At 39.3% G+C, this 25801-nt stretch overlaps 2 protein-coding genes across 2 annotated transcripts in view; both read right to left on the reverse strand.

The window, feature by feature from the left end:
* DNAH11 (dynein axonemal heavy chain 11) overlaps positions 1–13093 on the reverse strand; it is a 167931-nt gene extending 154838 nt beyond the window's left edge. Inside the window, exons 1-4 of the mRNA XM_044428955.1 lie at positions 12860–13093; positions 10812–10952; positions 5069–5265; positions 1467–1656 (exon numbers count right to left, since the gene is read on the reverse strand). Coding sequence (XP_044284890.1) covers positions 1467–1656; positions 5069–5265; positions 10812–10952; positions 12860–13093 — 762 coding nt within the window. The remainder of the gene's footprint in view (positions 1–1466; positions 1657–5068; positions 5266–10811; positions 10953–12859) is intronic.
* Positions 13094–21457: 8364 nt separating this feature from the next.
* Positions 21458–25801, reverse strand: part of SP4 (Sp4 transcription factor) — a 30738-nt gene continuing 26394 nt past the window's right edge. The window contains exon 6 of the mRNA XM_044428810.1: positions 21458–25247. Within this exon, the coding sequence (XP_044284745.1) occupies positions 25000–25247 (248 nt within the window). The 3' untranslated portion in view covers positions 21458–24999. The remainder of the gene's footprint in view (positions 25248–25801) is intronic.

Genomic DNA, 25801 nt, shown 5'->3' on the forward strand with positions numbered 1-25801 from the left:
GCAACCCGTTTGAACTACTGTAACAGTCTCAGCTGCTTCTGAAAAGCGCTTGGAAATTTCAACTAGTCCTGAATGTTGTGGCAGATGGTTGACAGGAGTCAGTTGCAGGAAACACGTTTCATTGCCTATCAGTCTTTTTCTGGGCACAATTTGAAGTACCTCTAAAATCTAACAAAACTTAGGACCAGGCCACCTGAAAGACAGCATTCTTCCATATGAAATTGCCTGGGTTTTAAGCTCTTCTGGAAATTATGTTCCTTCTGTCCTGCTGCAATCAGACATGTTTGGTGGGAACTCAAAAGATGGCCTTTTTGAAAGCTGCTCCCAGATTTTGGAAGTTGGAGACAACTGTTTTCTCGGTGGATGCATCCCAATTATGTCCTACTATCCCAATGTACCTTCTACGCTATTAGCTTTTAAATACTGGGTAAAATCAATTTTATTCTCCTGAATCTTTAGCAGTAGTTGTTCTATTTGCCCATTGCTGTTCTTTTGCTGATTTGCTGCCGCACTGGTCCTATTGATGCTCTCCTGATAACATTGTATTATTTGGGTGCTATGGCTTTTATTTAAATCGATTTTCATCCTAAGGAAGATTAACTTATTCATGGAAGGAACATTTTCCATCTTTTTCCTGCTTGTAGCCACCTGCATTTTTGTTAATCTACCCAATTTTGCTCAGGTGATCTTCCTGATACTCTGGAAGGGCTTTTCAGAGGCCACAGATGACTACAGATGAAAGGGATTGGGAACTTCCCTTAAGTTAAACTTACCTTAGGATCCAAGGCACTGTTTTTAGACTTCCTCTATTAGGACAGAAAGGATAGGAGGAAGCAACTTTAGGAAGCCAGTATAGGTTTCCCTATTCTATCATATGTCATGCTGGCATCTGATTGCAGGAAAATGCAGGAAAACCATTCACTTCAAAGGAGAGCCTTCCCACATCAAGGAAGCAGTTTCTCCTGCAGAAGACCATAGCCTTCATACTAGCTGCTTCCAAGGAGAAATTTACAGAATACTTCAACATGAGAAACAAGAGAGAATCTCTTGAAAGAAATGTCTTGACTGCCTATTCAGCAAGGGAACAGCAAACTGGTACATAATCAGGCTGCCTTCTAGTAGGTTTGGTCCGTTTCCAGATGAAATAGGATTATGGCCCCAAATGAAGATATTTGTAAATTGAAGAGCTAGCAGAACAAGTAGAGATTTTATGTTACACTATTTTAGCCCAAAATTGCATGGCATTGTGCGCATATAAGCAAAATGCCACAGGAACCAGAAGGGATCTTATTTCTGTACAGTATTTTCAGCTGCTTGTCTACTTGCCCAAAAACACATTCCTCCCTGAAAAACTTGATTCACAATATTTTTACATTTCCCTTAATATCCAACTGTAGTTCATATTTCATGCAAAAACAGAAATATAGCAATATACATGACATGCTATTCTGCTGGAAATCACTCACCTGGTCATACAAACACAAAAGGTCATCTTTTCTTTCCTTCCAGAATTTGAGTTCAGTCTGAGGATTGGGGTGAAGCCCATGAAGACAAGTTTTAGCAGAATTATTTTCCAAAATGTCTCTTATTTGATGTGACCACTTGATAATCATTGATTCTATTGCATGTAGTAATAGCCTTGCGTGAGTATCCAGCCTGCAAGTTGAGGGGAAAATGGTAGGTTGTGCCCTGTCCTATACCCAGTATAAAATAAAACTTTTTTATTTTTATTCATTGATACTGATTTGGTAATTGATAATATTGCTTAGCACTGTGTGCCCCAACACATTTGTATTTTGTGTCATGCAATTCTGGTTTTATTTCAAAACTAAACTAGATGGGGTAGTGTCTCTTTCACTGGAATGATAAAAACAGTGCTTAGATGATATTAACAATATATAACTGATTGAACTAAAGTCTTGCTTCTACCGGATTTGTAGTATGAAATTCAAAGCCTGCATTGGCAATGAGAATTTACATTACAAATTCTTCACCTCTACTTTTTCTGCTGCAAGAACAATTATCATTAACCTAAATAAAGAGATTCTCGGACACTATTACAGCTTACACGCTACTTTTTTCCAGACAACGCTGAAATAAACAGTAAGACATCACTGCAAGAGCCTAAGACAATCTTGCCAGTCACCCAGCCATTTCCTCACACTATCCCTTCCTTCACATTGCTCGATTATAGCTTGAACTGGTCTGAGAGGGACATCTGAAGGGTCACAACTTACCTTCTTTTTCCCTTTATTATTCCTTCTTCCCACTATCTGGCACATGCACACTAACTAAACCTGGTCTGCATAAGTAGGTTCCACAGTCCAAACCATATACTTACTCATTTGTGAGCAAGACTGAAAGCCTTGTTTTTGCAACTATCCAGTTTTAACCTCTTAACTTACCATTAAAAATTAACAGTCCCAGTATTTAACAACTCTATCTTGTTTATTACATTTATATCCTGCTTTCTCCTTACAACAAGCTCAAAGGGGCTTACATAATTCACCTCCTCCTGCTCTCAAACTTATACCTACAACAGCCAACCTGGGCTGAGAGTCTGTGAATGGCCCAAAGTCATCCAGTTGGCTCCATGGCAGAGGGAGGACTAGAAGCCAGATCAGCTAAGTCCCAGTCCTGCACTCTTAACCACTACACCACACTGGCTCTCAATCTTCTCAATACTGCAACTTGTTGCATGCCTGGCTACCTTGGAAGAAGGCTCAAATGCTACAGCTAGTTCAAAACAGCTGCTAGGCTACTGAGACTAGCCGATACTGCCATGCGACATGGGCACTTGACCAGGAACACCAGGTTCCAGTCCATTTCTGACCACAATTTAAGTTGTTGCTGCTGACCCTGAAAGCACCAAACAGCGTGGGGTCAGCAGAAGTAAAAGAAAATCTTTTCCAATAGATTATTTTCAGAGGTTCTCCTACAGATGTCCTCAGTAAGTGAAATGAGGCTATAAGAGAGAGGACCTTCTCACTTATGGCACCCCATTTATGGAATACCATCACCAAGGAGCCTTGCTGAGCTCTTATAACATTATCTTTTACAGTTTAGTAAAAAGCTTTTTATTTTTTCCAGACTGTTTTTACTTTTAGTTTTTTACGGCTGTTTGTATTTTTATCTTTTCAGTGCTGTTTGTTGGTTTTCTTGTACTGCATTTTATACTTGCAAATCAATTTAATTCACACAGAGCACCTTGTTCCTGGATAGATGGATGCACAGTGCAATTACTAAAAATAAATAAAAACTTGAAACAGATACTTCTAAAATGTAAAATTAGCAAATACTCTCTTTAGGATGTGGCCAATATATACACTTTAAATCCCATTAAATTCATTGAGATTTCTGAGTAAACACACACAGGAACGTGCTGATAAAAGCACAGACATTATCTTACTATTTTTATTCTCAAAAATGCATATATGCACAGAAGTTACAGTGAAAAAAATTTTCTTTAAATGTCCTCCCTTTTCAGGTAAGTCTGCAAATTCAGGCACTACTTGGGCACTCTGATACCCTGATTACATGTTTTGAATATTTACCACACTACTCTGGATGTAAATAATTAACAGTAATGAGTCTCCCTGGGACTTGTATTCAATTAACTTTTTGACTTAACAAGGTTTATTAAGAACACTCAAGCTCCACAGTGCTAGAAAAAGGCAAACGGCATGCTATATGGGCAATATCCATAGGTTATGGCATCGCATGCCGCCACTAGTTCAGGTTCATCACCATGGTGGAGCTGGCTGGTTGTCAGTGCCAGAGAATTAGTGGACCTAATTCTCAGAAATGAACCACTCCCTTCACTAGGGCTTTTGATCAACTTATTCCAAGTTCCTATCGGTGGTTTAATCAAGGAGAAAGCAAATATGTTCTGACGAAACTGCATTTGCATGGTGATTCCAGAGCCACGACTGTTATGCACAAGAGATTCCCCATGGATAAGACCCTCCTGCTAAATCTATTTCGTACTCCATTGGGGTGACTCTGGGGGCCCTAACAACTCCACTTTTGCTCAGTCTCCTCATCCTCATCCCAAACCTTTCGTTTAAATGCCTAAGAAAACACAGCCTGGTGTCAACAGAGAAAGTGCAGCTTGATGGTACTACTCCATCTTTTGTGGAACTGAAACACAACTGAGCACTGAGTGATCAACGGTGGTTGCTTTGGGCTCACAAACATTTTGCAGCCAACCAGGAAGTGTTTTGTGCTATCCTTTCCCTGAGGTTAGGTAATTATAACTAGTCTTGCTTAGTTTCTTTTGTCCTACTCCTGTGTGCTTCTAGCCCTGAGGCCCACTGTTGTCATCACTGCCCTCCAAACTTCCTTGGCTACCCTTTAGGTACAGACTGTAGGTCAGTGCTAGAGCTCATGCTTTGCATGCAAAAGGTCCCAGGTTCACCTGGATTTCCAGGTAGAAAGGAATCCTGTCTGTAACCCCAGGCAACCACTTCGGTCAGTGTGCACAATACTGGGCTAGCTTGTACAAGGAACTGATGCAAGACAATGCAGTATCCTGTTTCTTTCAGTCACCTGCTCCGTGACTTCCATAGTACCACCTACCCTGCTTGTTCTGTAAATGCTAATTTCCTCAAATCTTACAGTGTTTGCTTTTTCTCATTAGGTATAGTATAGCTGCCCATCTGCTAAAGGAAAAGCATACTAATCAAATAATTTCTCTTGTGTAACAAATATCCTTTATGTACTGAGAACATAATTCTGAAAAAAGTGGATTTTAATGATAATATAAGCTAATTTCCACATTTTAGAGGCAGGCATTGTAAGAACACAGTGCATATTTTCACAGGGTAAACACAATGTGTTTGGCTGAAAGATCCTTTAAACCCATAGTGCCCTATGCAAGTTATATGTCTCCCTGAGTATGTACACCTGTCCTAAGAATTCAAGTAAATTTATTGTGTGACATGGACAGGTGACTCCCCTCAAATGTATTACCACTGTTAGGAAAACAACCCAAACATTTATATTTCAACTAAACTAATAAGAAGCATAACACCCTCTTCTTTGGTGCATGCATACACACACCCCTTACTTATTTTCAGAATACATCTCATGTAGCTCAATCTCTGTTGCAACTGATGGAATGGGAAGGAGCGTTCTTCCTGACATAACTCCTCTCATAATGTATGTCTTATTTTTCATTATTTCTACGTGCCGTTCCATGTCCTGGGAAACAAAATGTGGCCAGGATCCATTATTTTTCCTATTGGAAAGAATGGGCAGCATGACCTGGAAACAGAAATGAGAGAACAGATGCACACAAATACAAATCAGTGCAACAGGAAAGGGTCTTTAAATCTAGAAATATTTTCAGTTTTTCAATCACATGACACAGCTTATTATTTTTGCAGTTCAGTTTTGGACAATAGTATTTCTCACGTCCACGTAAATTGATTTTTCCATGTTTAATGCTCTATATTGTAATACAGAAAGCCAAAAATTCAGGAAGGCTCATTAAATTTTACAGTGCATCCTTATGCATCTTTCCTAGGAAGTAAGCCTTGCTTAAACATATCTAGGATTACAGTCTGGCTTAGAGAATTTCTTAGACTTCTCTGCATGCAGCATTTATCTCATGGCTTTCCTGAGGCTTCCTTTGTTCTCACTGTGCACGGAGGAGCATGTTCTTTCCACTTTGGGAGGGGGCAGTTAATTCCTTCACCTTCCTATACTGAACTGCAACGTTTTAGTACAGTACGATCTAACTATAAAAACTATACAGGCATTTATATAGCTACCTTGCACAATAGAATACTGCCCTTTACTTGTTCTAAGGATAACTGCAAACGGATTGGAAAACAAAGAGGCCCATGAACAGTACCTGCAAACTTCCAAAAGTGCACAATAAACACCTTGTGGAAAGAAATAAATGTAAAGGGGTGTTTACCTTCCTTTAGGTCAATATGAAACTACATTAGGGGTCAATTTGCTATCCCAGACCAAAGACCCTCAGGGGAGGAAAATGCTGCATATGGCTTTTGTTCTGGCTGAATATTTTCCTTAGGAAGTTTCCTTAGCATAACAAAGTCCTTCAGCTTTCAACAAGTGCAAGTGATTTTAGACTTCAACTTTCCTATGCATAACAGTACAAACAAATAACATCTGTTTGTTGCCTTACAAACTTTAAATCAGCATAAATAAGCTTTAAGTCAGTGGATTTTAATTTTGTTTGGGGAAAGTTTTAGCTTTGTTTTAAAGCAATTAAAATGACCTCTGCTTAACTTTATTTTCTTCCTTTTTTGGTGCCCAGAAAACTTATGCAGATTTGGGGCTTTTGTTTCCTATAGTATGTATTTAGAAATCAAAAAAGGAATAGAATAAAAACTGTAAAAGAAAGAAAGCTGAAATGTGGGACTTATTTAACAAAAACCTAGGAGAACTAGACTTTTGATCTACCTCTGCTCTGGAAATTACACAACAAAATGTAAGCCTGGGGACTCCAGCATTCCAAAATGTAGGATGCTTATTGAAGCTCAATACGGTGTTTTATTATGGTTTTTGCCATGTTGCACCTAATATACAAATAAAACCATATCTTGTTTTTGTATTAATATAGACTGAGCTGCCTCAGGAACCCAGTAGTTCTAATGTAGACACAGAGACTCCACACAAGCAAACTGAGATGTTTGCCTTGCTCTTTTATACGAACTGGACAATATTCCATGAACAATTACCATTCACAAGGCAATCACAACAGCTTTCCCAGCCAAAGAACAGGATAGCTCTTATATGAGTAGAGCACTATATGTATACTTGAACCCTACACAGCTGTAGCTTATGCTTACATCAATTAAAAAAACAGTAATTAACTATATTAGTTCCTCTGAATTTATAAAATAGCACAGAGGTAGGGGTTAATCATCAGGTATATTAGTATTTATATTCTTATTTTTACATTTATATCTCACCTTTTTCCTCTTATGAGGAACTCAAGACAGCTTACAGAGCCTTACTTTACTCTCACAACAAGTACTCTGTGGTTATGTGAACATAATCTGCATATAGCAGCATTATGTACAATTAGAAGCTGAGGTTAACTACTAGTCAACTAGCAGAAGTAAGCAAGCACTTTGCGTGGGATACTACGGTCTATATTCAATGTTAGAATAAACCCTACTCCTTTGAGTAGACCCATTGAAATGAATGGGACTTAAGTCAGAAACAACTCTATGTCCCTGTTCACATAATATTCCTGCTAGAATGGGGGAAGATAAGTAATCCTCACCAACTCCACTTCCCCCAATTGTTGTGCTACCAAAAACTCTTCTTCAAGAATGTCAGAGAACCTTTCAAACCAACGCAGGAAGTGCTCCCAGGAGTTATAGGATAAATTAGTTGTCAGCAAAAGTACCAATTCTCTTCATTGGGAAGATCCTGTGAGTACTGTTTCACTCCCAGATCTTAGCAACCAAACCAAGTGCACATCTCATCAACCAGCAGCAGCTTGCATTGGATCAAAGTCCCTTTCATTCATTGAAAGGCAAGTCAAGCTCTAAGCATTTAGGACACAATCCTATGCATATTCAGAGAGGGAAAAAAGACCTACAACTTCCTGGTTGGAAACTGCAGGCCTCTTTTTCTGTCTTGTATAAACATGCGGTTTAGAGGCTCAGAGCCTTCTTCCTAATTTATGCCTGCCAGTAAGAGTCAGATGGGACGAAATAGGACACAGCCAATTTTGCCTCCGTTTCTTCCATTTAAACTACAAAAAGCATCTGGATGAGCCTTTGGCCCCATCTAGGTAACTTACTTTTTGGTGGGTGCAGGGCGATCGGACTCCATACTCTGGCCTCTTTTTCCCACAAAACTGTATTCTTCCCCTCTGACTTCACAGGAACTTCCCACAGCAGCTGGGAGGCAGTAGGAGAGCACAGGTACAAGACTGAATGTCTTCTTCCATGCCTGTATTTCTGTCTATGGGCATGGAAGAGGAGATCCACAACATCCTGTGGGGTTCCAGATACTGCCTGGAGGCCGTAAGATTGTGCTGTCTATTACATTCATCCATCTCAGCAATAGCCATTACAGCATTATTGCAACTGCCTTTTTATTGTAATGGCAACCCAGAGAGCATGTTGCTAATGGGAAGCTTTCAAACAAACATTATTCAGCAGATTTTAAAATACAAATTTAGAGTGAAGTTCATAAGAAACTAAGGCAGTGTAGAAAACTGTAGGTTTTTAAACAAAACATCTTCTGGCAGAGAATCCAGCAAACTTTATGTAACTGGTTTTGGTATTGCATTTTTTTTCCAAAATCAGAAAGACAGTGAGACATAATACTATGAATTGCTTCTTCGATGTATGTTCTGGAAAACATCTGCCCTATACATGGAAATAATAAGGCAAGTTCCCTTTACTTACTAAACATTCTTTATGAAATGACTAAAATTTCTCTTTATCTATCCACTCTGAGGCTTTCCTAACTGCTTAAGAGCACAATCCGATGCATGTTTGGACATGAAAAAGCTCTTTAACTCCCAGAGATCCCAAGCCAGGAACTGACTGAACTTGTAAAACGTTTAAACATACACAGGACAATGTTCTAAAGGCATTTTACGTTTTCCAACACAGTATGAAGACTTGAGATTGTTCTCCAATATTTAGATCAGATGCACCTGTACCAATGCAGGACTTTTAAGTTAAATATTTGACCAGGCATTTCTGCTGTTGTGAAACTCTCAGCTACCTCCATGCAATAAATTATTCAGGTAAGCGGCCCTAGTAGCACTATAAATGTGATTCACAACTGCCACATTCCAGAAGCTTGTTTGTTTTCATACATCTCCCACAGTGCTAATGTTAGTTAAACAGAAACACATTTTCGAGAAGAAACATAAACTATACACCTCACCCCTTACCAATACAGTAGACAAGTAATTCAGAAATAATGCAAGCCGTATATGTGCTTACAAGCAGACATCTCCCAGTGACCAAACTGGAGTAAACACCATTCATACAATCAGACTTTAATGGCTTGTGCTTTTTTCCTTAAATTGCTAATCTAGATTAGTACTTGAGGACAAGCATGGGCGTACTTTAAGATCTAGATGAATCTAGACTGTCTCCCCACAGACCTCCCTTTTGAGTTACAAGGAAAGATTCCATTAGTGTGACTGGGAACTTGATGTCCAATACAAACCGCAGGCACAGGGGTGATGGCGGCACAGAATCAAATTCTAATTCTTCCAGTCCTATACAAATGGATCTTGCTGTACCTGCTCCTTACTTTTACGACAGTCACACAATTTACTAATCATATAAATGGTATTGTCTAGTTTGACATTCATTCAGAAAGCAAAAATGCTAAGTATTACTTGCTCTCAAAGTATTTTCTCTACTCAGTAGCATTGTTATTTGTACTATTTTAATGTTCATTTTTCTTGTTATCTCCTGTCCCCGTGTGCTTGCAGTTCAAATATCATTCATTCACAGCAGTTATACTGCACCTCTCATAACGCACATCTTATGGTGGCTCACAATTAAAATTATATAAACAAAACTGAATACAAAAAGTGCCAAAAATATTTTAACAGAGTATTCAAAAGCCTGGGAGAATGCAAATGTTTTGCATTTGCACTTAAAAGGTTACAAAACAGGTACCAGGTAGGGTCTCTTCCCTTGGAAATTACTCATCTTAGTTCTGATGGTAGGGATACCTGAACGTCTTAACATCCAGGCCACCTTTGAGAAAGTCTTCTCTCTTGTCGCCATTTTCCAAGCCTTCCCTGGAAGAGGTACTTGGAGGAGGAATTCAGATTGCCATAATATACAGATGGGCTCATAAGAGGAAAGCCTGGAGCAACAATATTCTTCACAATATATAACCGAGCAATGAGAAGCATTATGGGAAAAATAAAATCCCTCTAATGAGGCACATTCCCAGAATAATCTGACTTTCTGATAATGAACCCCAAAGAATGAATCCTAATTGGTGATTTCATACATATCAGAGAGACCTCCAATTTGGGGAAGGATTTTATAATCAGCCCTAACTATCTGGGTGCCATTCTGCATCAATGTAACTTGAGTTTCCATTAGTAACTATACTTACAAAGCCAGACTCAGAAAGCATAGAATGTTATTCCAGTAAACAGAGAAAGGTCTTGTGAATTAAGGAGAAGGGGAAGGTAGAAAGAAAGGGGTGTTTTAGAACCTTAAAGGCTAAAACATTGATTATGGCACAAGTCTTTGAAGGCTATAGTCTACTTCCATTTTTTCCAGCTGGACAAAAAAAAAACCAGATTCCCCCCACCCCAGATCTGTTAGTCCTGCTAGAAGGTTTTCAGGCATGAGAGAACAGATGTGGAGGGGAAGGGGCAATTTTGTTTATTGTTTTATGCTTCGGCACAGCATATCGTTACAAAGGCCCACAACCATACATTGTGGTGAACCTGAAGCTCTCCATCCTGGAAGGCCAATTGGTTAGTGATGATGGAGTCTAACAATATGAAGAAGGCCACCACTTCCTCACCTTTGCCAAAAGGCAGCGTGTAGCTAAGCATTCAGGAAGAAGGGGCTTGGACTTATCTAAGAGGCCAGCTCTTCTGAAAAACCTGGGGCCCTTCACCTGAGATGCCTTGTTGTTACCCCTTTTTGGCAGTCACAGAAGCTTGGGTAATTAACTTCTTGGATAAATACAGCAGAAGTAGATTATTTTTCTTCTCTTCTTGTTCTGAAAATGAACTTTTCTTAAATGCCAATTATACAATGTATAATGCATGATTTGAAATTCCAATGTTTAAATTGGGAAAGAAGCATTTAAACCAAAAGTACCTCTTCTAAGTAAGCCATTATATATTCCAAGGGTGTTCCAATCAATTCCGCAAATGTGAGGTCCTCCTTGAAGCTTTCTGTTCCAATGCAGTCTCTGGTCTTCATAATGCAAACGATTTTATGTTTTATCCCATGGGGTATCTAAATCAGAAAGATAAAAGAAAGCTATAAACAAAATAATGGATTGTGATGAAGTCTTCCTCTCACAATTATGGCTGGTCACAGCATGGAATAAGTTCTGCCCATAATACTATAACAATTCATGATTGAACAATATGTGCATGATGCAGTTGTGGACCTTTGTGTTTTCATGAACCAAGTTTCCTAGGGCAGCTGTCACATACCTAAATTCAAACACCCTTTAGCAGAGCAGCACTCACAGAGTTCCCTTTCCTAACTAAACAGATGTCTGGAAGGAGGACAAAATGGGCACGTGCCTACTGTATGGAGATCTCTGTACGTACATTAGCAGACCTGCATTAGCCACAGCTTCCACTATATATATATATAGGTGCTGAATGTTAAGATTCCTCCACCCACTGTCATTTGTGCCTCTGAGGGGGAATGCTATGTATGCTATGCATACTATTGACTTTCTAGATATTTTGATTTTCATACTCCAACAACAAAATCGATCCAGTCTCTACCCAAGAATACCAGCACCATCAACCTTGATGTTAAGATTCATAAACTCTGAAATTCAACTTGAAACTGAAGCAAGCCAAGAAAAAAAAAGATGATTCTGGGCTATCAGGGATTCTCCTTACCTTGTTTTCACCTTGAGATTTCATCTCATCACAGAGTGTCAGACCATGAACTTTCTTACCACAAAGAAATCAGCAGGAAAGTAATAATACATCCCTCTTCTTATGACTGGATGTCAAAAATTGAGCTGTTGCAGCATAAGCTAAGTTATTAAATGTTACTCAAGGGCAGCATAATTTGGCATAACACTACAAACTAAAAAGCTTGTTATAAACCATATCTTGTGTAAAACCAAGGTTTTACGATCCATTCATTTAGAGGAAATAACAGAAACACAAATATTCCAGAAATTCGGTTTTAGGGCAACATTAATGTGAAGTGTAAAACAGGCTTAGTGTTTTTACTGTGGTATAGATGTGTATGAAATGGGTAAACATTCCTCAGCCAATATAAAGTTATTTGCCTTACCTCTATTTGTGATACAGAAACAACACTCTTATCTGAACAACTGAGGTCAAAACTTTAAAGGTCAGAATGAACTAAGTAACATATATAAACAAACAAACAGCCAGACATAGAAATGCCTTGCAACACTTTCCAAAAGAGCATTTTGGGTTTGTTTCGAACAGGATGTGTGAGATGGGGTTCTACCACCAAGAAATAAACTGGAAGCTAATCAAATGGAAATAGCTTCCTGAAAAGTGGAACAGTGACCTGTTCTAGAAACCAGAGCTGAGCAAAGCAACTCCATTCTGAAACAGACTTGAGATAAAGGAACAAGGAACTTTTCAGGGAGTCAGGCACTTACTTTCTTCATGAAATTCCAGATAGTTATGAAATGAAAATAGACACAGTCCACATGGACCAGCAGTCATTTCTGTGATAGAGGGAGGTGGAGAAAATGCACGGGCCACTACAATTGTGAAAATGGCACTTACAAATTTTAGTCATGCTATGCACTGCCTGGTTCACAGCAAAGTTTCTTTAGTGGGCTCTGTGCACAGGGACAATTGAATAGAGAAAAGATGGGGATGTATGTGTGATCAGACATTATAAAATTTCCACAGAAAAAGCACATCAGTGTGTAAAGGTATGTATCCAGACCATAGGGAAGCCATGAGTGGTTACAATTTCCCCAAACTCTCGATAAGGTTTTAGAGCAAACTGGCCTAAAGCGGTTTCTAACTTTAGAAGTGTAATCAGTACCAACACCAGAATTCGCTGGTAGCTGCAAAACAATAATGAAACTCAACTTTTTAAAGTTCATGCAGCAGGATACATCTAGAGCCAACCTTGGGAACTTGCAGATTATGGAAGAGCCTTATTTTTACTGAAATCTTTACCTGCGTCCCAATGGCCAGTGCTCCTGCCGAAGGCTGGTGGAAAGCCAGGAAATCAGGGTGCCGGTTCTCCAAGAAGTCTGCCAGGAGTTTCTGGTGCTCCTCATCTTCCAGAAACGCGCTCCAGCTGCTGTCTTTGAGCTTCAGCAAGTGCGCCAAGCGGCGGCCCACGAACTGGACCCTCTCGTCCTCCGCGAAAGTTTCTTCCTGCGACGTGTCGTCCTCGTCGTCCTCCATCCCTCCCCAGGCCAGTGCGTGATCGCCGAAGGGCCCGCCAAGGCCTCCTCGGAAGCACTTGGAGCGTCTCTGGTGAGTTGCGCTACTCAGGCACGCTCCGAACACGCCCAGCTCTGTCCGTAACTCAGGGTAGCCGTTCACACGACTCCTGCTCGCGCCTCACCTTCGGCCGGCCTGTGCACTAGCGCTCACCTGCTCCCGCTCCGCTTCCCCGCCTTCGTTCCCCAAGAGGCTGCTTGCCCAAAGAGCTCCGATTAATTGACGCGCGGCGGCGGCGGCGTCCCGTTGCCCTGGGGATGCACTGAAGTCACTCCCCGGCCACCCGCAGCCGCTTCTCGAGGGAAGCAAATCACGGCCCTGGACCCGGCTGGGTCCCCGCCTTGGAGGGCGGGATCAGCAGCCGCCGCACCCCTCGGGAGGAGCCGGCGAAGGCCTCTGAGCGACCGCGGGGAGTGCAGAGGGCCGGACGCCGTATGCGTGCCGCTTCGCAAGTAAGCCCCATCCTCTTCTACGGACTTACTCCCAGTAGAATGGCAGCCCAAATTTGCAGCGCGTGGCTTTCACTTTTGCTTCCGCGTGTCTCGACATTTCCCCCTCCCTCGGCAAAAGCCGAAAAGCGTGCAACTTCTTACACGCGAACAACGGACCCGCTTGGATGCAACTTTGCTGCTTCTTCTTTTGCTTTACTATTTGGGAAGCATCAGGAAGCTTGGACTTTCAAATTGAGCGGGACTCGTTTTTTAGGCAACTGTTTGGAGTTAACTTTGGGGCTGGACCACGGAACCTTTCACTGGAGCTGCGAATCTCTGGGATGCTCCTCCCCCATGTTGCCCAAGGGCATTTGTTGAAATAGGGTAGAGGGGTCCAGATGATCTTTATTGCACCTGATCCCGCTGGCTTAGCTGGCTTTTTGATCCCCTGTGTTAGACCCCCAGCTGCTTCTCTCAATTTTATTAAGACTAAGGGAAGGACCACTCACAGATTGTCATAAGACATTACTACCTGTCATTTCAGGACTATGTATGCATGAGAACCAGTATCAGTGTTGAAATAGTAACAGTACTCATGTGCCCCAGCCACCAGTAGATTAATCTTATGATACACTGAGATCTTTGCAATCTACAAGTGAAAAAAATCATCCTATCCTGGGCATGGGGGTTTGGGTGAAAGGTCCTCAAAAACAGTCATTTGAAGTTGAATTAGTGCAGGACAACATTGTTTCAAAACATGCTTGAAAACTATGATTATGTTCTCCTATTCATAATCAATTAGTTACAAGGAAGTTCACAAAGGGGCAAAATGGAGATGGTCCTGTCTTTAAGAAAACCCAGTGTTTCCGTTCTTTTTAAGGAAGATAACATACTCATCAAGATGGCAGCTAGGCACCTGAACATTTTCTCTAGCTTTATTTATTTATGAGACTTCTATGCCGCCCCATTCGCCGAAGCCTCGGGGCGGCTCACAACCATAAATATACTTCAAAATAGAATAATATAAATTAACAATGTAAATTAACAATATAAATTAAGTCGCCGTGGCCAAAGAATAAAATGAATAAATAATATTAACAATTAAAATAATATTTGAATAAAAAGGTATTCACCTGGCGCCGAAAAACAAATAACGACGGCGCCAGGCGGACCTCTCTGGGGAGCGCATTCCATAGATTGGGCGCCACCGCAGAGAAAGCCCTCCTCCAAGTACCTACCCTCCTAATTTCCTTCATGGAGGGTTCCCGGAGAAGGGCCCCTCCCACAGATCTCAAGGGGCGGGCGGGCATATATGGACGTAAGCGCTCCTTTATGTATCCTTTCCAGAATAGGTGGACAGTTGATCATTGTTCTGTGTTAGAAACATGAATAATTCACAGTATTTGTTCCATCTCTCCAGTTAAAATTAGCCATGTAACTCCTGCTCCATGCTAAATAGATGCATTCTGCTACCACCTAAACATCTTTTTTAAGATGCTGGTTACAAATCAATTAGCACTTATTAGTGTATATATATGACAAATCTGAAGCTATTTTGTAGTGTACATAACATTGAGAAATGGCAATGAGTGACTAAGCGCATGCTTTTTAAGATGGACAAATCTATCAGTTTTGATCATTTTTGCAGTCCGCAGTTCATTCCATCCCATTTCTGCATCAGTTTGCATGATGGCTTTTAAGTTTTTGTGAAAATTTGTAGGTATTCTCATGCATTTTTTTCTTAGAGTATATTTTGAAAGAATTTTTGTCTAATATATGAATTTCTACACACACTTTTCATATTCCACTTTTGTATATATTCATATATTTTGATGTGAGTTTTCCTTAATGTTTGATTTTTGAAGGTTTTTATCAATATGAGAAATGTGCAAAGGAAGAACAAAACAAAGGAAAACCAAAGCAAAGGCAATTTCCTTCACATGCAAATGGTCAAATGTTTAATTCTTGCATCACCAGGAGGTAGGTGATGAGAAACATATCTGCCTGAAAATCTGAGTGCCACTTTCAGACAAATGATGAGCAAATAGTCAAGGATCATCTAACTGAGTTGAATGAGTTCAAATCCCCAGGTGAACACTCTTCCTAGAAGTCATATATGAGCTGATGGAAGAACCCAGAAAACACTGTTATCTTTGAGAAATCATAGAGAACAGGGAAAGTGTCAGTTGACTGGTGAAGGGCTTAATGTTGTCCCCATCTTCAAGCTAGGTAAAGGAAGAACCTAGGAACTACAGACCAGTCAGTCTGACATCAATCCTGGGAAAATTCTGGAGCAGATTATAAAGCAGTCATTCTGCAAATACCTTGAAAAAAAAGTAGTGATTATTAGAAATCAGTGAAGATTTCTTAAGAAGAAATCCTGCCAATCTGATTTCATTTTTTGATTGGATAACCTCCCTGATAAGACTGTGGAAATGCTGTGAGCATAATCTATCTTGACTTCAGCAAAGCTCTCAATAAAGTGCCCCACGATATCCCGATTAGAAAAGGGGGCTAGAAAAAGGGGGCTAGATCAAACAACTATCAGGTGGATCCAAAGGTGGCTACAGAACTGAACTCAAAAAGTGTTCATGAACGGCATCTTCTCAAACTGGGTAGAGGTTACAAGTGAGATGCTGCAGTGTTTACTCCTGGGCCCAGTGCTTTTCAATTTATTAACAATATGGATGAGGAAGTTCAGGGAACAATTACCAATTTGTAAACTAGGTGGGATAGCTAATATCCTGGAAGATAGAAGTAAGAGACAAGGTGATTTTGATAGGTTGGAACATTGGGCTGAAAACAACGGAATGACTTGCAATAGGGACAAATGCCAAGTTCTGCACCTAGGACAAGGAAAAAGGTTACAAGATCGGGACTACTTGGTCCAACAATACTGCAAGTGAGAAGGATCTCACTTCAGAACTGGAAGGAGCTCATTGCAGAACTGTAAATCACAAGCTGCATATGAGTCAACAATGTGATCTGGCTGCAAAAAGGGCAACTGGTATTTGGGGCTGCATTAATAGAAGTATTTATTTATTTATTTATTTATTTATTTATTTATTTATTTATTTAAAACATTTCTATGCCGCCCCATCGCAATAAAGCCTCGGGGCGGCTCACAAAACATCAATAAATAACAATACAATAAAACCCCAATACACTTGGGGTATCACTTCCAAATCCCTTTTAGTAGAAGTTCCTCTTTACTCAGCACTTGTTAGCTGCAGTATTGTGTCCAGCTCTGGGCACCACAGTTTAAGAGATTCAGACAAGCAGAGGATGCCAGGTTCAGGGAGTGGAAACAAAGCCCTATGAGAACTGGGCATGTTCAGCCTCAGGAAGAGGACTGAAGGGATCTATGACAGTAAGCCAGATTCCAGCTAGATATTAGGAGAAATTTCCTGACTGTTAGAGCAGTATGAGAATGGAACCAATTACCTAGGGAGGCTGTGGGCTCTGCCACACTAGAGGCATTCAAGACGCAACAGGACAGCCATCTGAGATAGATGGTTTAACTCGGTGTCCTGCAATGAGCAGGGGATTGGACCCAGTGGCTTTCTGGACTCTTCCAACTCTACTATTCTATGATTATATGTTAGATAGACCAAAGTTCTGATAAGACTGCTCAAGATGGATATAAGGGGAAAGTATAGGGCAAACACTGTAACTCAGTGGTTAGAGTATACTTTGCATTCTTAAGGTCATAGGTTCAACCTGTGCTATCTTTAGGTAAGACAGGGAAAGAGTCCCTCTGATGCTGGTGAGCTTCTGCCAGGTACTGTAGACAATACTGAACCAAGTGGACCTATGGCCTGCAATTTGTCCACAATAACTTGACTTTGAGACAACAAGTGATTGTAGACAAATTTATATTGGTATTCTTTGCAAAATACTATGAGGAAAATCTCCTTCATGGATCACTGCCTTGTTGTGGGGAAGGGGCTTGCATTGCTCAATGAAGCTATGAGCTATGCCGTGCAGGGTCACCCAAGACGGACAGGTCATAGCAGTGAGCTCTGACAAAACGTGATCCACTGAAGAAGGAAATGGCAACCCACTCCAGTATCTTTGCCATGAAAACCCCATGGACAGTACCAAAAGGCAAAAAGATATGATGCCGGAAGATGAGCCCCTCAGGTCGGAAGGTGTCCAATATGCTACTGGGGAAGAGCAGAGGGCTAGTACTAGTAGCGCCAGAAAGAATGAAGCAACTGGGTCAAAGACAAAAGGACATTCAGTTGCAGATGTGTCTGGTGGTAAAAGGAGTGTCCGATGCTGCAAAGATCTATACTCCATAGGAACCTGGAATGCAAGATCCATGAATCAAGGCAAGCTGGATGTGGTCAAACAAGAGATGACAAGACTGAACATCGACATCTTAGGAATCAGTGAACTAAGATGGACAGGAATGGGTGAATTTAATTCAGATGACCATCAGGTATACTACTGTGGGCATGAATCCCTCAGAAGAAATGGAGTAGCATTCATAGTCAATAAAAGAGTAGGAAAAGCAGTACTGGGATACAACCTCCAAAATGACAGAATGATCTCAGTTCGAATCCAAGGCAAACCATTCAACATCACAGTAGTCCAAATCCATGCCCCAACCCTGGTGCTGAAGAGGCTGAAGTTGACCAGTTCTACGAAGGCCTACAACACCTTCTAGAATTAACACCCAAAAATGATGTCCTTATCATCATGGGGGATTGGAATGCTAAAGTAGGAAGCCAAAAAATAACTGGAATAACAGGCAAGTTTGGCTTTGGAGTACAAAATGAAGCAGGGCACAGGCTGGTAGAATTTTGTCAAGAGAATACGATGGTCATAGCAAACACTCTTTTCCAACAACCCAAGAGACGACTCTAACATGGACATCACCAGACGGTCAACACAGAAATCAGATTGATTATGTGCTCTGCAGCCAAAGATGGAGAAGCTCTATACAGTCAGTAAAAACTAGACCAGGAACTGACTGTGGCTCAGATCATGAACTTCTGGTTGCAAAATTTAGGCTTAAGTTGAAGAAAGTAGGGAAAAGCACTAGGCCACTCAGGTATGACCTAAATCATATCCCTGATGAATATACAGTAGAGGTGACAAATAGATTTAAGGAATTAAATCTGATAGACAGAGTGCCTGAAGGATTATGGACGGAGGTTCGCAACATTGTACAAGAGGCAGCAACTAAAGCCATTCCAAAGAAAAAGAAATGCAAGAAAGCAAAATGGCTGCCTGAGGAAGCTTTACAAGTAGCTGAGGAAAGAAGGGAAGCGAAAGGCAAGGGAGAAAGAGAAAGATACAAACAATTGAATGCAGAATTCCAGAGAATAGCTAGAAGAGATAAGAATGCCTTCTTCAATGAACAGTGCAAAGAAATAGAAGAAAACAATAGAATAGGGGGGACCAGAGATCTCTTCAAGAAAACTGGAGATATGAAGGGAACATTTCATGCAAAGATGGGCATGCTAAAGGACCAAAATGGCAGGGACCTAACAGAGGCAGAAGAGATTAAGAAGAGATGACAAGATTACACAGAAGAACTATACAAGAAAGAGCTTAACGTCCCTGATAACCACGATGGGGTGGTCACTGACCTCGAGCCAGACATCCTGGAATATGAAGTCAAATGGTCTGAGCAACAACAAAGCTAGTGGAGGTGACACTATTCCAGCTGAGCTATTCAAAATCTTAAGAAGATGATGCAGTAAAAGTGCTACACTCAATGTGCCAGCAAATTTGGAAAACTCAACAGTGGCCACAGGATTGGAAAAGTTCAGTTTACATTTCAATCCCAAAGAAGGGCAATGCCAAAGAATGTTCAAACTACCACACCATTGCACTCATTTCACATGGTAGCAAAATGATGCTCAAAATCCTACAAGCTAGACTCCAGCAGTATGTGGACCGAGAACTACCAGAAGTACAGGCAGGATTTCGAAGAGGAAGAGGAACTAGAGATCAAATTGCCAACATACACTGGATCATGGAGAAAGCTAGGGAGTTCCAGAAAAACATCTACTTCCGCTTCATTGACTATGCTAAAGCCTTTGATTGTGTGGATCACAACAAATTGTGGCAAGTTCTTAAAGAGATGGCAGACCCAGACCATCTTATTTGTCTCTTGAGAAACCTATATGCGGGTCAAGAAGCAACAGTGAGAACTGGACACGGAACCACTGGTTGGTTCAAAATTGAGAAAGGAGTTTGGCAAGGCTGTATACTGTCGCCCTGCCTGTTTAACTTATATGCAGAGCACATCATGAGAAAGGCGGGGCTGGATGAATAACCAGTTGGAATTAAGATTGCTGGGAGAAATATCAACAACCTCAGATATGCAGATGATACCACTCTCATGGCAGAAAGTGAAGAAGAACTAAAGAGCCTCTTGATGCAGGTGAAGGAGGAAAGTGCAAAAGTTGGCTTGAAACTCAACATTAAGAAAACTAAGATCATGGCATCCGGTCCTCTCACTTCCTGGCAAATAGATGGGGAACAAATGGAGGTAGTGACAGATTTTATTTTCCTGGGCTCCAAGATTACCGCAGACGGGGACTGCAGCCAAGAAATTAAAAGATGCTTGCTCCTGGGGAGGAAAGCTACGGCAAACCTAGACAGCATACTAAAAACCAGAGACATCACCCTGCCAACAAAAGTGCATATAGTCAAGGCTATGGTTTTCCCAGTTGCAATGTATGGCTGTGAAAGCTGGACCATAAGGAAGGCTGAGTGCAAAAGGACTGAGGCCTTTGCATTGTGGTGCTGGAGGAGACTCCTGCGAGTCCCTTGGACTGTAACGTGATCGAACCGGTCAGTCCTAGAGGAGATCAACCCTGACTGCTCTTTAGAAGGCCAGATACTGAAGATGAAACTCAAATACTTTGGCCACCTAATGAGAAGGAAGCACTCCCTGGAGAAGAGTCTAATGCTGGGAACAATAAATGGCAAAAGAAGAAGGGGACAGCAGAGGATGAGGTGACTAGATGGAATCACTGAAGCAGTTGGTGTGAGCTTAGGTGCACTGTAGGGGATGGTGGAGGACTGGAAGGCCTGGAGAAATGTTGTCCATGGGGTTGCGATGGGTCGGACACGACTTCACGACTAACAGCAGCAGCAACGAGGAAAAATGAGCACTCTGTGAGCTAGAATGGAAACAAACATCGATTTACAAAAAAGCCTAGTTCTATCAACATAAAAGAATAGTAACAAAAAGATTCCTGTATCTTTTATTTTTTTTCTCCTCTGGAAGAAAACACCTTGATGTCCATAAAAATCAGTTGCTGCTTTTGGTATATACTCAAAGAAGGGGGAAAATTACTCTTTCAAAATCAGTTTGACCAAATTGGTTTTTCTTCCTTATGTTTTTTTTTTAACGCAAGAAAATTCTTCCCAGAAATGCTTACAACACCCTCCATATTTTGCTGCAGTCCTTTAAACAAGAAATATACACTGAAAATATACACTGCTACTCCAAGCCTTACAAAAAGTGATATAGAAGCTGGATATTATTCAAGCTTTAAGAGAAAAAAATGCAAATCAAGCCCCAAATATTAAAAACATTCATAAATTTCCAAGACAATCCTAATCCTGAATAGGAAGGTTGGGAGCACGGTCTAGTGCATTTGATTCTGCCTCACTACCTGCCCAATAGAAGAGGCATGGCTACTGATTTAAGACTTACTATGCTCTGCAGAACTGGAATGTCAGCACAATCCTATTTATGCAACCCCCCACTTGTTCAATGGGGCTCAGTTTGTTAAAGATTGTAGCCAGGTATTGGCATTTTGATCTTCCTTAAGTTGTTTAGTAAACAAACAGTTTGACTGTGTGAATCATATATTTAAATATGTATAAACATTTTGAAAAATAAACACAAGGGTTTAAATAAACATACATTTAAACTCAAAAGAATTTTAATAGGTTACTTGCAAAATGTTATTGCAGGCAACAACATCTACACAGTTTTAGTTCCAAATCCACAAAAAACACACAAAATTTATACAAATTAGCATAGTAAAAATTAATGCCTTAGAGGCTTTGCTGGCAGAATTAATTTGTAGGTTCTAGAATGGGTGTTTCTTGTATTTTTTCTTTTTTTCTTTTTATTACAAAAAATTTACAAGTGAAATATTACTACAAAACTTTTTATAAGGTTCTCTGCAAAACATTTACAATTTTACCACCAACTATTTCTCGGTTTCAAAATCATTATGTAGATTTAACACCCTATGCTGGACATCAATTTTTGTGGGATGACAATTCAGTGACATGCATGAAAAAAAATCACAAGGCATTAGAAATGGAGACTTAAATACAAATATTGTTGCAGTAAAACAGTTATAAAATTGAAAAATAGGACCCAAACATCATGCTTACCTAAGTTTAACAAAAACCTTTTCTCCTAATTACACACTTTTATTACTTCTCTCATAAAACAGTGTGATAAATAATGACATAACACCAATTTCTAATGTAATCAGGAAACACATACACAACCTTATTCCAAGAAAATATATTGAAAAGAAAAAAACCTATTTCAACACTGGAGTTCTACCATGATAAATACACTTTGCACTGATAAGTACAATAAAGCAAAATTTTATAATGGTGGCAAAGGGAATGAACAGTGAAATGCCATTAAACAAGCTACTACTGCACATCTGTGTCCCATTACGTACAACAGTTATATCCCACTGAGTCAAATAAAGGACACTGAAATTTACGATCCTTCTAAGACTGAAAAGTGGACTCAGAATGGTATGCAGAACAGACTATCAAAATGTTTTTAATTCCAGGAGTAATAAGTGCACCTGCTAACACAGTTTAATCTACATTAGATTGTGATACAAACCAGATTTTGATAAACTTGTAATAGGGATTTTGCTGTAGATTAAAAATAATTTCCATTTTCCATCTGCATACATAAGTATGCAAAAAATACTTAAAAGCTGTGCAGAGTATTCTTAGCTTCAGTTTACAAAGAATTTTTTTAAGTTAACATGATTCTCTAAGGAAATTGTATTTGCTTATCTAACGTTTTTTATAGCACTGATTGTGAAGCATAAAATATATATTTGACCTTGCAGTTCATTTGCAACAGAAGATAATTAGTATTACCTAAAGGCCATCTGTATTAAATGTATCATCAAATTGATTCATGTTTTAAAGCCAAATGCATCAGTTGAAAATGTTTTAAATAAAATATACAAAAACTCAACTAAAATTTAAAGACTGTTAAATGTCTACAAAAGAATCAAAGTTGTTGATTTTTAAGAAACTTTAAATTTATAAGCACAGTGTAAAATAGTTTTCCTTGCTATGTACGTTAGCTGAAAGTATAAAAGACTCTCAGCTACATAGTTCAGTACACAAGGCAACCCTAAAGTGTACACGGTACAAACAACCATCTGTAGATTTTTGTCTTTAAAAAGGCATGCAATGTCACAAAAGTGGTTCTTGTATAAGGATATAAAAGTATTTGTTCATTCTCAAACAGCTCCCAACAGAAATGATAAAAGGAAAAATGTTAACTTCTTGCACTGTACTTTTAAGTTAAATCACAAAAATGGTGCTAAAATGTAAAAATAGGCAGTCATGAGATATTTTTCAACTGGAAAGATCTGCAAAATATTTATGTCAATCAGAAATGTTTAAAAATAATATTTTATTTGGTCATATTTCTGCTGTGTACTCAAATTTACACACTGATGCCCAAATCCAGTGTGAGAGCTATAGTCAGATGTCTTTCATAAGTGCATTTGATAGACATGTACATCACTATCCATACATCATGACGCTCATATAGGTCCCACTCTTTGGTGGGATGTTGACACTTGATAGACAGGAATGTACAATCCTACAGAGCACCAGTAGTTATTATGGCCAACTTAGTTGTCATGAACAAGAGCAGGACCTGCGACATAAAATAAACCAGTGCTTTTGACTTTTTTGAAATGTGCTGTACTAACAGAATATAATGAGAACACAATCACTTTACTCAAGCAGAACAACTATATTTTTTCTTATGTGCCTTATTTATAAAGAATCAAAATGGTTGATTGAATAAACATTCTTTAAAATTATTTTTACCAGCCTATATAGAGAAGGAGTGGGAATGTAAAATTTTATCAGAATCCAAAATTTCTTTCAACTAGGGCTATACATCCAAAGTGACTTTGACTTGAGTTTCTCAAATAGCAAACCCCTAAGGCTACAAAGCAAGCAATTTCTGACACGGGACTTTCAAAAGGAATTTGTTATATGGCACCATAGACTGTTCAATGGAGGGAAATGTCAAAAATTTTACTGGGTGTGCTGAAACCCTTTAGAAAGCTAGAAGTAGCACTTTGGATTCCAGCCATTATTTTTCATAAGGAAAGATAGATAATATATTAATTTACAGTTACACTTTTGGTTGAAGTTATTCATCCCTTTCTTTGGCTGTTATGTCAAAGTCTAAAGAATTCAGTACATTAACCACAATATTTGATATTGACAAGGTTGACAGTGGTACATAAATTCTGCAACATTCTAATTCCCATTTCCAGGTATTCTAATAAAACATAAATACTTAAATTATAGGCTTTGTAACTGAAATTAACCAAGGTTTAGAAATAGATCACCTACATCTTGAAATGGGATGAGTTAAAGTATAGGGCTTTTCACATAGGTTCCAATATTTCATTTTTACATAGAAGTTAATTAAAATCTTATGTCAATATATTTCTAAGATTCAATATTTGCTACAGTATACACTGGCTCTATAGATCTCTTCTCCTAGAAAGAGAATAATCTGTGTTTACTGATTGTCATTATACACACTACTATAATGTAGTGCCCACAATTATCTGAGATGTACCTCAGACCCACTTAACATCATGCCATCTGAATTCTTTTTAAAAATGAGCAAAGATGGCCAAATCTAATGTTTTACAACCCAAAAGGAAAGAAAAGTTTTTCATCTTCACTAGCTTATTATGCATTTTATTGTGCCTTTTGGACAAAGTAAATTCCCATGAAAATAGAGACTTCCATGAGGAAAACCCCCTAGCCAACAGCTGTCCTGTTGCATATTCGTATTGTTTGTTGTTACAACAAACACCTACATATGTTAAAAGAGAAGAAAAAAATCTAATTAAAATTCCATTGCGTGATACAGAATTACATAAATTAGTACAGTGTGGAAGTAATATTTTCCTCATCTGTTCTATCCATTAATTTGTCAGTGTCAGTTGGCTCAGTTTTCATTTTTGAAAATGTTGTCTTGCTGTACAATGTACACTTCCTGTGCTAATCCTCCAACTTGGAATACTTACAGAAATCAAGATTGAATACATGATTTCCTGCTCTGTAATACACTTTTACCAGCCCACTTCCGTATCTTGAAAGGTATGTAAACTTAAGTGCAGCTCTAGGCATTGGTATAATGTTCCTTCAGAATTCCTCCATGTTTGTTGAAACATTAGGGGTTGCTGGGTTTGAATCTTGAGAAATGGCTGCAACTGTGACAATCCTTGGAGATCCAAGAACCTCAGTAACTGAAGAGTCCAATTCACCTGAGGTAACTATAGCAAGGGCTGTTCCCCCACCCTTCTTGTTCTGATGGGTTTTGACATGCTTAGAGAGATGGTCGCTTCGCATAAATCTTTTAGAACATTCTGGACATTCAAATCTTTTTTCACCTATTGAGAAATAATAATAATTACATTTTATATAAATAGCATTTGGTAACTGTCTATAATCAATAGTGTACTCCCACTGATTTCAAGTGGTTATCTTTTTTGTTTTGCTAAACTAAAATAAGTTTGAAAATATCATTATTAATTATTCTGAATAGACTATAAACATGAATGTATTTATGTGATTATGTAGTGAAATGCTTATGTTTAATTTACAGTACCAATACTGGGTTGGATCCTGTTAGTCATGTTTTAATCCCACTGAAAACTATGAAACAAGTTAAACTATCATGACTAAACTTGTGGCTAATTTCAATAGGATTAAAGGGACAGTTAACAGACCTGGCATCTAACAAACTGTCTTAGCAAATATTGCCATATGACCTAACTGGGAGATCTGCATTTCTTTCTTCTGTTGTAATCAATTATAAACCTGGGTAAGTACTTTTCCACAGTAAATATATGCATCTCTCTAGTAGTACCAAGGTACTGCTGACTGCACCACTTCTGAACGGATTCTAACAGACCCATCTTTTATGAACATGGGTATTTTAAAA

Source organism: Varanus komodoensis, unplaced genomic scaffold (genome assembly GCF_004798865.1).
Source record: "Varanus komodoensis strain SLA01 unplaced genomic scaffold, ASM479886v1 scaffold2, whole genome shotgun sequence".
In the NCBI taxonomy this organism is placed as follows: Eukaryota; Metazoa; Chordata; class Lepidosauria; order Squamata; family Varanidae; genus Varanus; species Varanus komodoensis.